Consider the following 12,131-nt stretch of genomic DNA (forward strand, 5'->3'; position numbering starts at 1 on the left):
ACAATGCCTCGCTCAAACTGGAATATTCCCAGCCCCATTCTCTCCATCAAGACCGCTCGGTTCCTGTTTTGAAATTAGAGGAAGAGGCACACTGTGTAAACACACACTATAGCTCAGTTATTAAAGTTTGTTTCCACATAATGGCAGCAGTAGATCCCCTTTTTGGGTGAGGACAGTATCCCTGTGAAACAGCAGAACTGTAAGCTGTTAGCTACTGTATTAAATAGTGACAGAGTTTTCATGTATGTTGCTGATGTTGATGCTTTTAAAGCAGATAATACAGTTTAGAGGTTTGAAAGAGATGATTTATACTAGTCACCTAAAACTAAATACTGATATATCAGTGGTTCGAGTCATTAGTGCAGAAAACAACAAGAGCCAACTTGCATTTTCTCAGTCGGATCAATACACTTTTGTTTTTTATCTGCATCATTTAAACCAGAGCAGTGCAGGAGCAACAGCATAGCAGGCTGTAAACTTTACAAACCGAGTCTGAAAATGACCACAAACCATAAAACTAACTGTGATGGAAGCGGAGAAGGGTTATAAAAACGAAGGGCGGCCTGACTCCAGCCTTTTGGCTGCTTCGATGCTCCCTGTTGACTATCAGCCAAACATCTTTTGAACCGGATGGTTGTACAACCTCCTCCACTGCCGTCCACTGTGACGGACAGTTTGGCTGTCAGCAGCCCAACAGGAGAGAGCGTGGTCGCTGGGATTTTGGAATTGAACAATTGATCAGTAGGAGACACACTTTCCCTAACACTGTGGAAATTAGATGTTTTTGCATCACAGATGACAAGGAAGGCATTAAAACACGAGACTCATGTAGGCGGATATTGATCGATGGGGACAAATAGTCAAATCTTCACATTGAACAGCTAAACCTGACTCCACTGAGTTGGATACAACATTGTATAAAACTGATAATGCCTCCTCAAGCGTGAGATTAGAAGAGTGATGCTTTGTTGCTGGAGCCAACAGCCGGTTATCTTAGCTTAGCATAAATAAATTAGCTTGGCTTTGTCGAACAGGAACAGTTGCCAAGGAAGCAACGGAAACTCCAGGAAAGTCACTGCTCCCAGCTAACAAATGAAACAAGACACGACCCCCCTTAAATTTTTTTTGAACTAATAAAACAAGATATCCATCATAGTGAGCTTTAGAGTTGCTAGGAGGTGGACTTTCGTACCTCTGGACAAAGGCAGCCTAGCTGTTCCCCCTGTTTCCAGTCTTTATGCTTAGCTAAGCTATCTGGTTGCTAGCTGCAGGTACAACTTTTGCAGAGAGAAAGGAAAATGGTATCAGTCTTAACTCTCAGCAAGAAAGCATATGAACGTATTTCCCAAAACGTCCAATTATTTCTTTAATGCTCACATGATACTGGATGTTACATTACTACACTGACATTCCTCTCCAGGTGTCGTCCCAGGACGTGAAGAAGGAAAACCCGCTGCAGTTCAAGTTTCGGGCCAAGTTCTTCCCGGAGGATGTGTCTGAGGAGCTGATCCAGGACATCACCCAGAAGCTTTTCTTCCTGCAGGTGAAGGAGGGAATCCTGAGCGACGAGGTGTACTGTCCACCAGAGACGGCCGTGCTGCTGGCCTCCTACTCTGTTCAGGCCAAGTTTGGAGACTACAACAAAGAAGTCCACCGGCCTGGATACCTGGTGTCTGAACGCCTGCTGCCACACAGGTGAGATGAGCCAGTAGATTCAGAACAGAGCCTCTTCTTCTCTCTTATTTTCAAAGTGGTGTTGGTCATTTCTTCATGCAAATTTGGAAACAAATGCAGTGTTTCCTGTGGTGCTGGTAGGTCGCTAGGCTCTACGGTTGCAGTAGTTATGGTTATACAGTGTAGCATGGTATGAAAATTTACAGCCCTCATACCATGTACATTTACTCATCTATGTTATTGAATTCTACTATATTAGTGTTATTAAGAACATTTGGAATTCTACCCTAATCATAGGACATTATTTGAAAAGCACGCGGTTTATGTTATTTTTCATTTAGTAGATAATTTAACATGCTATAATGCAGACATTAATCTAACATGGCTTGGTTTCAAATTCCATGTCTCATTCAAGTCATTGTAACTGATAATAATTGTTTAATACCACAGACTGTGATATCATGAAACATGATATTTTCTGAGACTGTCACCAATCTAATACTGATAAAACTGTAGTAGGATCTGAGGAAAACAAAAGGGATCCAGTTGTCTTTGCGACAGCGATGGGAACAATAATACCATATGAAAACGCTGGGGGCGGTGGAGGCAGCTCTTGCTCACTTTAAGCAGTCAGCACTAATCGACACTGGTTGAACCTGCCGCAAAGAAAATCTTCTCCACCCTGGAATCCAAAGAAACAAAAGAGAAGGATGAGTTGTGTTAACAATCACGGTGTCTGGATAATGACGACTCGAAAACATTTGAATCATTTGTGTGGGTGTTTGTTTTCCACCTGTCAGATTATCTGTCTTTGCCAGTATATAAAGTTGACATTTCAACTTTATACATACAGAACATACACGTGTTAAAATTCAAAAAGGGTGAAAACAAAGATAACGGAGCAAGTGATCGGTTTCAGCCGAGCATTGAAGAGGAAGATCAAAGCTTTATCACTTCATTTAACATGCCGCATGCCACAAGGTAAAGTGAAGTGCGCCACGAACAGTGTGCCAAGAAAGTGGCGGCATGCTTTTGGTATTTTCACGTTTGAAAGCAGGCGGCGCACCTTCAGCTCAGATAATAATGAGGTACAATTTATGTGGGTGTGCCGGGAACTGGTGACAGTCATGTACAGTTGTACCGGCTCCTCTCATCCCCTGAATAAGCCAGGAGCAATGCAATGATTTGTATGTGTGAAAAACTAGCAGCTCAAATATGCTCCCGAAGACATGATGATGTCTGATGTCATATGTGTGGACATATTGTCTGGTGGATACTGATTGATTGATTTGCGCTGCACAAATAAAACATCTGTGTAGGATAGCTTCAGCAGCTGGATTGATATCCTCATGCTACCGTAGCTGTTGTGGCAACGAGATGCTTTTAAGAATCAGACATTAATATTAACTCACAGTAAAACAGATTTTTTCGGAGTGTTTAAATGTGTCTGCTCATTTGAGAATGTATAATGAAAGGAGAACAAAACATGAATAAAAGGGGTTAATGGGATTTTAGAAAGGGGTGCGTGGGTGTCTGACGGTGCACAAAATGCATCAGTCTTGACTCCAAATTGCACTTTTGCACAATGCAGTGCTTGCATGAAAATGGAGCCCATAATGTTATTCATCAAACCAAAGCCACACATCGGATTGTCTTGTCTGTTATTGGTCTCTGCGTGCATGTAGCTGATCTTTGCTACTTCCTTCTCTCTTTCTGTAGAGTCCTGGAGCAGCACAAGTTATCCAGAGAACAATGGGAGGAGAGGATTCAGGTGTGGCACGAGGAGCACCGTGGGATGTTGAAGTGAGTGTGTGTTTTATTTAACGTGTCCCTCTTTGAGTTCATGCTCTTCAAGAATACATCTAAATAATAACTTCTTGTTGTCCTCTGTCCATTTTTGCAGGGAGGATGCTATGTTAGAGTACCTGAAGATCGCCCAGGACCTGGAAATGTACGGAGTCAACTACTTCGACATCAAGAATAAGAAGGGAACAGAGCTGTGGCTGGGAGTGGACGCCCTGGGACTCAACATTTATGAGAAGGACGACAAGTAAGCCTTGTATTTGATGGAAACAGCCGTGCTGTTAGCGTCTGTGCTGTTTCTGCATTTGTCCCTGCTCCTACAGTTGCTGCAGCCCTGTGACACAGAGCGAAACTGGCTGGGCCAGGTCCATGTCAGTGCTTCATCACTATTCCTGTTCCTGTGCAGACAGTATGACAGGAATAACAATGAAGGCCAAATGGATGCAGTCTTCTGAAGGAATGTCTTCAAAGACAGACTCGAAAATGATAAACTCGGGAATTTGCTTTAATGTTTTAGGTCTTTTCAGCAGCATTAAATTTATTTGCAGATTCCCTGCAACTTTTGTCACATAAGTTTATCACATAATATGATTTAGAATTTGTGCTGTGTAGATTTGTACCTGCTTTGAGTGAGTGTGTCATCGTCTTTTGTTGATATATAGGACACATAGGACTTCTTTTGTTCACACCTTTGAGGTACAATTACTACCCTATATACTGCTGCATGATAAAAGCTACCTCCTGAGGCACTAAGCACATTTGTGTGCCTTTTATACTGAAGATGGTTTGTGTAAAATCCCTGCTGTATGTTGTTTTGTATTATTTGCCATTGTGCTTCAAGGGAAACCTCCTTTTTGAGATCTGTGGAAGGGTGTTGTCAGACTGCAGCCTGGTCTTGCTTTTGATTGCCACTTTGTTTATAGGGCAGGACACTTTGGGAGGTAATCACCCTTTACTTGGTGAAATGAGCTCTGAGATCTCCTGTGGCTGGTGGCCTCATCTGTGGGGTTACTGGACTGAAGTGCACTGTGCTAAAGGAGCACTTCATCCCAGGTGACTTGCCTTTCAGTCACTGACCCGCCAGCCATACACTGCTCTGGCTGAGTTTTCTTTTTCACTGCCAGATTGAAGCTCTTCCCATATTAGACTGGCTGCAGTGTGTCAGCTTTCATGCCAGCGTCTATTGAAAGCTGTGTGGTCTACTTTGTCTGCCTTGGTGGAAGAACTGAATACAGCGAAGTCGGTGATGGGGTAATGACAGTTTAGCAAGTCAGCTGGCCCATGAGGCCTCTAATTGAACCTTTACTGGCTAACTCTTTTTCATGTATCATATCAAGAGTGCCTTCTTAAGTACAAGTGACTTAATTACCGTAACTGCTATTGTGTTAAAGTTCACCCAGTCTCTAATTATCCTTATTGTCTCTTAACTGTGGTATTAAACCTCCAACAAGAGGGAGGAACACATTGTTGAAGGATATACCGGCTCCTCGTGTGAGTCTGTCTCTTTATGTGCTCCCTGGGATCAGCAAAGAAATGCCTCTCCTCCACGGTGCCCTCTGCTGTAACCATGGCTACGCCGACTGGTTTTTCAAGCTGTGCGGCACTTAAGAATGTGAGGGTAACCTACAACACTGTCTCTCCAATGAGGGCAGCTGGCCCACAATGCAGCAGTGCAGCCGAGGCTTCACCGAGGCAGAGCCTGGTGCTGGTTTAACTCCTTATATGCTCTGCTGCTCTGTTGAATCACAGCACTGCTCATTTTATTGAGTTTTTAGCCAAGGTTTTGTCTTAGCAACCATTCTAGTCAAACACTGTAAAACCAGTTAGGTCACTTTTGACTCTTAAAAAGCTGTTGCAAATACCACTGATTGTAGCATCTGAAATGAACACATCAAAAACGTATTAGCACGCCTCTTACTTTTTCTTTTTCTCACCAAACAAAAGACTATTGACTGCAACAGTGTCTGAACCCCCAAATATGTTTCGCTAATATCTTTTGACACACAGGCAACTATTGATTAATCGCTTCAATATGTATGTTCTTGCACAAATGCCAAACATTCATAGCTGTCAGCTTTTCAAATGTGAAGGTAAGCTGTCAAGAAAGAACTCCATCAAGAGTGTAGAGCTGTTAGTCAAACAAAACAATCAATCTGAAGACTTCATGCTGGGTTTTAGGACATTACTATTTTATCACTGATTTGACATTAGTTAAATTAATGGATTAATTTGAAAATAATCAATATATTAAACCATATATAAAAGATTAGACTTTTACTTTTTCATAATTACAGTTGGCGTTTCTGTTGGCTTAGTTGTGACTTTGGCATGTACCCAGACAGCAACAGTATCTGGTTCTGAAAAATGTTCTTTGACTTACTGGTTCCACTAGCCATTGCAATCAAATGCTGATATTCCCAACTATTACAAGTTTATTCTCATACATTAGTAATATTTGTCACTGAGAGCCCGACTTTCTGATGAAATCCAGCTGCATGTTCACCAGCCACAGTGTCTTTCCCGTTCTAAAGCTGTCAGCAAAAGTTTTCTAACCCGCGTCATGACGACAGCCATTTGTACAAACATGAATCCATTGATAAAGCACGGCTCAATAAACCACAAGGCTCTGACAGAAATAGTCAATCGCTGAGATAACTTCCACATTGTTTTCTCAATTCCTCAAGCATGTGTCAGGGTCAGTAATTGAGTGAAATTCCAGTTCAGTCAGTATGGTGTCACAGCAGAGTTTCGCTGTGGGGCGGATGGCTGCCTTTCTAGATTACAACACTATCGGCTTGTCAATGTTTACAGTGCTACTTTGTATTGTGCTGAATGAGATTGGCATCCTTTCAGTTTGTCTGGCACAATACAACGACGAGCCACACCCTAGATTCATCCCTCATACTCGAACAGTGGATACAGAAATCCATGTTCACAGTCAGCCTGACAGAGCTTTATTCTAACTCGCAGTGTGTAGCAGTGGATTGACTGAAAGGAACGACTTGTCATCTGTATTACTAAATAGAATAGGGCGGCAAGTAATGATTATTTTCATGAGCAGTTGCTCTGACAAGTGTTTTAGTAATGATTCAAATCTTTTAGTTAATAAAATGTTAAACTGTGAAAAATTGCCATTCATAATTTCTCGGAGCCCATAGTGATGTCTTCAATTAGCTTGTTGTGTCTGACCAACAGTCCAAAACCCAAAGATATTGAATTTATTTACATATATGACAAAGAATAGCAGCAAATCCTCTGATTTGAAAAGCTGAAACCAGAGAATATTTGTCATTTTTGCATGAAAAACAACTAAAAAATGAAACTGATTATCAAAATAGTTCCAGATTATTTTTCTGGTCTGCTCTATTACTAAGTAATAATAAATTGTATTTGTATAGCATATTTCCAATATACCATGTAGCCCAAAGTGATTTACATAAAGGTGTATTGAAAAGATTAAAACATTAAAATGAAAAGGCGGCGTAAAAGCAAAGATACAGGTTGTTTAAAAGCAAGATTCAAAAGGTAGTATCAAGGCAGAGACAGTCGCCTAAGTATGAAGGTGTTAAACCATTTAAAGCCTTGTTCAGTCATAACACAATTTCAAAATCAATTTTATAAGAGACAGGAAGCCAATGCAGACTTGAGCAAATGGATGCAATGGCTCTCTTTCACTTGCAGCTGCAATTTGTTCAAGCCGAAGTCTGTTTGCTGATTTTTGGATGATTCAAAGCAGTGCAGTCGTGCACAGAGATAAAACCTTCTCAGAATGAGTAAGATACGGTTCAACACTTATCTATGACACCTCTTTGCCTCAGATTGGATCTGTGTTGCCACATGTAATTTAGTCTCTTTTAGAATCGGCACTAACAACTATAATTTTGGTTTTGTCCTCATCGTATAATTTCAAATAGTTGTTGCACATCCAAAATCTAATATTTTTGGGGCTGTCTGTTGAATGATTTGAACTGCACTAATGATACGTACTGTTGTGAGTACATGTGTACTGTGTATCATTTGGCTGATAGCGTAGACATTGCAAATAATGTCCTGGTTATAACACATATTAAATAATAGTGTTTTTCTTTTCTTGGTCAAAATAGATCAAAAGATTCTAATTTAGCATCACAGTATAACATCATGTTGGTGTGCTCACTTCCTCAGATTGACCCCAAAGATTGGTTTCCCCTGGAGTGAGATCAGAAACATTTCCTTTAACGATAAGAAGTTCATCATCAAGCCCATCGACAAAAAGTCTCCGGTGAGTAATACCTCAGCAGCATCGGCCAGCATTCAGATTCTGCACATGCTGAAAAAACTCTTCTCTTTAAACGCCTCCCATTCCCTTTAAAATCTTGTGATAAATTAAAGCTTTCAGAGCTTATTAAGTTGCAGCATGTGTGCATACTGAAGCCGCCTGCTTCCGTTTTACCTGTGGCATTGTGTTTCTCTGTAGTGGAGAGAAATCTCCTCAGTCTGGACTAGCAGGACATGCTTTCAAGGCAGCGCACACACAAGCATATGCTGTATCAGTGTAAACCAGGCTACTTTACCCCTCACTTTAAGTGGAGCAATCACTATAGTACTGTCTGTAGCAGTAATCTGTATTAAACGTTTCCCTGCAGCTGCTTGCAGCCACTACTGGAGTCTTTGTCCTTTATCAGCAAAGCACAATTAACAGGCAGCTGAACACTTAATTGAGCCTGCCATTTGTTCACTTTTCCTCCCCTTTCTTATCCTATCCTATCTGATTCTCCACATTTCAGGACTTTGTGTTTTATGCGCCGAGACTGCGCATAAACAAGCGCATCCTGCAGCTGTGCATGGGCAACCACGAGCTGTACATGCGTCGCCGCAAGCCGGACACGATTGAGGTGCAGCAGATGAAGGCCCAGGCCCGAGAGGAGAAGCAGCAGAAGCAGATGGAGAGGTACGCAGACACCTGGAAACAAGTATATGTGATATGTTGAAAATATATGAGTCATTTAAACTATCAAGAGTTGAGGGTCGCAGCTTGATAAATCGATTAATCATTTGGTCTGTAGAGAGTCAGGAAATGGTGAAAACTGCCTGGCAATATTTCCCAAGGTCCCAAAGATATTCAGTTTATACTCGCATAAAACAGAAAAATCAAGTATTCCCGACATTTGAGAAGCTGCAGCTTCATCAATCAAAATCGTTGACTTTTCTGTCGTTTGACTAATCCGCTAATCGACTAATCGTCGCAGCTCAATCCTCACATTTATTTAAAGGAGTAACAACATGAGACAGTGCTCCATTAAGTAGGTTAAGCCCAGCAGAGTATTTATGAATAGTTCCACCTCCTTCTCTGCTGTCTGAACCAGCTTTACAATGGCAGATACTATTCTCAGCCACCTTCAAGTCATGCAGTTCAACATGTAAAGTGAAACCACTCACAGGGTAATAATGCAGCATTCCTTCTAAAGTACGGGAAATCTGCTTCCTGAATTGGCTGAACTGAAAGTGAATGGACGTTGACCCCGGTCTCAGCTGCAGCTGTCGGCCCACTGTCTGCTCCGTACAGCTGTTCAAACACAGTGATGTAACGCCGAGCAGACAACACAGTAAATACCAGCGGGAGAGGCATTAGATCACCAGGCCCCGGCAGACAGTCCGGGCTCACACACAGTAGCTCACAGTGGTCAGTGTGTGTGTGTGTGTGTGTGTGTGTGTGAGAGGCCGGGCTGGTGTCCAAACACAGTTACAAGGTGGTTTGCAATGAGTCACTTAAGGTGGTTAATCTAGACTTAATTAAACCCTGAGGGAGAAATCAGATCAATCTAAGTAACAGAATAATGTAAGGAACTGTTCAACCTGCCCCCTGACAAAAGTTTTCCTTTACATTACAACTTTTACATGATTTTTTTAAATAGATACTATAGATGGTCTGGATTTATACAGTGCTTTTCTGGTCTTACTGACCACTCAAAGCATTTTACAAGTCAGCATTTATCCATTCACACACACATTCATACACCCTGATGGCAAAGGCTGCCATGCAAGGTGCCACCTGCTCATCAGGAGCGATAACCACTCACACACTGATGGCACATTTGGGTCAGTATCTTGCCCAAGGACACTTCGACATGTGGACTGCAGGGCCAGGTATCAAACCCCCGACCTAATTGGTGGACTATTGCTGTGGACTATGGCCCCCTGAGCCACATCCACCCTCTCACTTATACCCAAGCTATAAATACAACGTACGAGCAATCGATCGTTGCAGCTCTCATCAATTCTTTGACAAAGTGTGCATATACAGTAGCGAACAGACTCAAAATGAGCAACAACTAAGGTAAAAGACTGGCCCTTAGTTGTAGTATGTGTTTTAAATAAGAGAAAATCGTAAATATTTACTGTATTTTGACCGAAGTAATTCATTTTTAATTTCAGATTAGTTGTAAATCTGTCAATCATCACAAAATTAATTTAACAACAATTTTGTTCATCGTTAAAGTGTTTTACTGAGCAAAGAAATTAATCGACAACTGTTTAAATAATCATAAAATCAATCGTTAAAGCAAAAATGGCAAAAATCCTAATTTTCCAGTATCTCATATATGAATATTTTATGATAGTAAACTTAACAAAATTTGCTCACACTCAATCGACCAAATGATTAATCATGAAAATAATGGTGAGTTGCAGTCCCACCTTTCACTGTTACACACTTCATCATTGTAAATTACATATCTTTGGATTTCGGATGGTTGATTTTAAAGATTAAACAGTTAATGGGAAACATAATTGATGGACGCAGCATTAATCCACAGCAGATTAAAATCTTTACAGTCCTTTTCCAGCCTTGTTCCACAGGATCTTATTTAAACACTTTAAACACGGATTTTGTTGCTTGTAAATTTGAGCTGTGAGGCCTCACCAACATGTGAGATTCCTATCAGAGTCGACTGTGTGTCACAGAGATGTTTTAATATTTTGAACAGTGCTAATGGAGCAGCCCGTGCATCCATGGGCTGAATCCAGCCTTGTGTATCAGTGTGTGTGCGCCGGCTGTCGTCCGTCAGCCGTAACTATCCATCAAGTGTGTGGGCTCCCTTTGTTGGCTCACCGCGGCTGCGTCTTATCTGCAGGGCCCAGCTGGAGAACGAGAAGAAGAAGAGGGAGGCCATTGAGAAAGAGAAGGAGCAGATGGAGCGAGAGAAGCAGGATCTGATGATGAGGCTCTTCCAGTTTGAGGAGAAGACCAAGAAGGCGGAGAAAGGTGAGGGCGGGGGGAGGGGCGCCGCTCTGAGGACTCTCGGGGCCTTTAAGCGGCTCATACAATACGTCGCTTAACCTTGAGAATGAAAGTGTGAGCGTGTGTTCGAAGAGTTGGACTGCCTGCGTACATGTGATCATGTGGTTAGGTGAACACGGGGCTGACGGGTTATACACGCAGGTCACTTGTTTTGTAAACAACATGGATGATGAATACTACAGTCGGTTTGACTGTGAGCCAGGACGGTTAAGCATCTGCTTGAGCAGTGACGTAATCTGTGTATACGAAGCCTCACCATTTGTCATTTTCTAAAATTTGATTTGATTTGCTCCAGTGTCCAAACCCGAAACACATGTGTGACTCTTTGTCTAGTTTTAGCAGTCAGATCTGGTCTACACCCGGCAGTAAAAGAGAAAGAGAGACCAGCAGTGTTCTTTGTTTTTGTTTTGTACAACCTCAGGAAGCGCTTATTGTTGACGGAGTTACATACAGTCAGCCATTAGGTTGATAAGACTGATAATTAAGGGACTCTGGGGCTTCCTCTTTAGCAATGATTAACATGTTCCCTGCTCATAAATTAGTGCCGAATGATTTGCGGTGTTATTTGGCCACAGTCATCGAACGAGTTTCATTGCCCAGGACTTTTAGTACTTCCGTCCAATTAGATCTTTGTCTCTATCCACTGTCTCACTACAGCAGCTCTCTATTAACACTGGAAATACTCTCCAGTACAAGCATGACACGGGACATAATACGTTTTTTTAATTTACTTTTTGCAGATTATTATTTTACTTCCTTTACTTGTGTTTGGTCTTGCAACATTAGGTCCATTTTCATCCAAAAGCTGTTAAAAACACACCAGCAGGCCACACTGTTGCCTGGGTGACATGTTCCTTCATTACCACGAACATGATAAACTGTAGTTCATTTTGAGCCAGGTTCATAGTTCTGAAAGTCAGGGAATTGTAGCTGGAATATCGATTAGCCTCTTTCTTTTACATGCTAGTAGCTGTGAGCATAAAAAATGTCACATAGTTTTGTGTTTTTCTGCCTGCGGTCGCGCAGAGTTCGTCTCATACCTCCTGTCCTCTCCCTCCTGTCTTTATTTTAGATCTGCAGGACCAGCTCCAGAGAGCCATGCAGCTGGAGCAGGAGCGGAGGAGAGCCGAGGAGGAGGCAGCTCGCCTGGAGGCAGAACGTCAGGCTGCCCTGCTGGCTAAAGAGGAGCTGGCCCGCCAGGCTGAGGACCAGAAGAAGAGTCAGGAGCAGCTGGTCAGTATTTTAATGGCGCCGTGCAGTTGTTTAAACAAGTCTTCAGCAGTGGCACAACAGAGGCTGATAACTTTCTGTTTAAATTAGAAGAAAAGTTTAGCAGGTCCAAAATCTCAAAAGTTTGCACCTTGTTTGCAAGATA

The 12,131-nt window shown here is 42.0% G+C and overlaps 1 protein-coding gene across 1 annotated transcript in view; it reads left to right on the forward strand.

Annotated features, from left to right (window-relative positions):
• ezrb (ezrin b) overlaps positions 1-12,131 on the forward strand; it is a 32,298-nt gene that overhangs the window by 16,077 nt on the left and 4,090 nt on the right. Inside the window, exons 5-11 of the mRNA XM_041958151.1 lie at positions 1,421-1,695; positions 3,394-3,477; positions 3,578-3,724; positions 7,642-7,738; positions 8,244-8,407; positions 10,590-10,720; positions 11,829-11,989. Coding sequence (XP_041814085.1) covers positions 1,421-1,695; positions 3,394-3,477; positions 3,578-3,724; positions 7,642-7,738; positions 8,244-8,407; positions 10,590-10,720; positions 11,829-11,989 — 1,059 coding nt within the window. The remainder of the gene's footprint in view (positions 1-1,420; positions 1,696-3,393; positions 3,478-3,577; positions 3,725-7,641; positions 7,739-8,243; positions 8,408-10,589; positions 10,721-11,828; positions 11,990-12,131) is intronic.

The sequence above is a fragment of the Chelmon rostratus genome, chromosome 18, assembly GCF_017976325.1.
Source record: "Chelmon rostratus isolate fCheRos1 chromosome 18, fCheRos1.pri, whole genome shotgun sequence".
In the NCBI taxonomy this organism is placed as follows: Eukaryota; Metazoa; Chordata; class Actinopteri; order Chaetodontiformes; family Chaetodontidae; genus Chelmon; species Chelmon rostratus.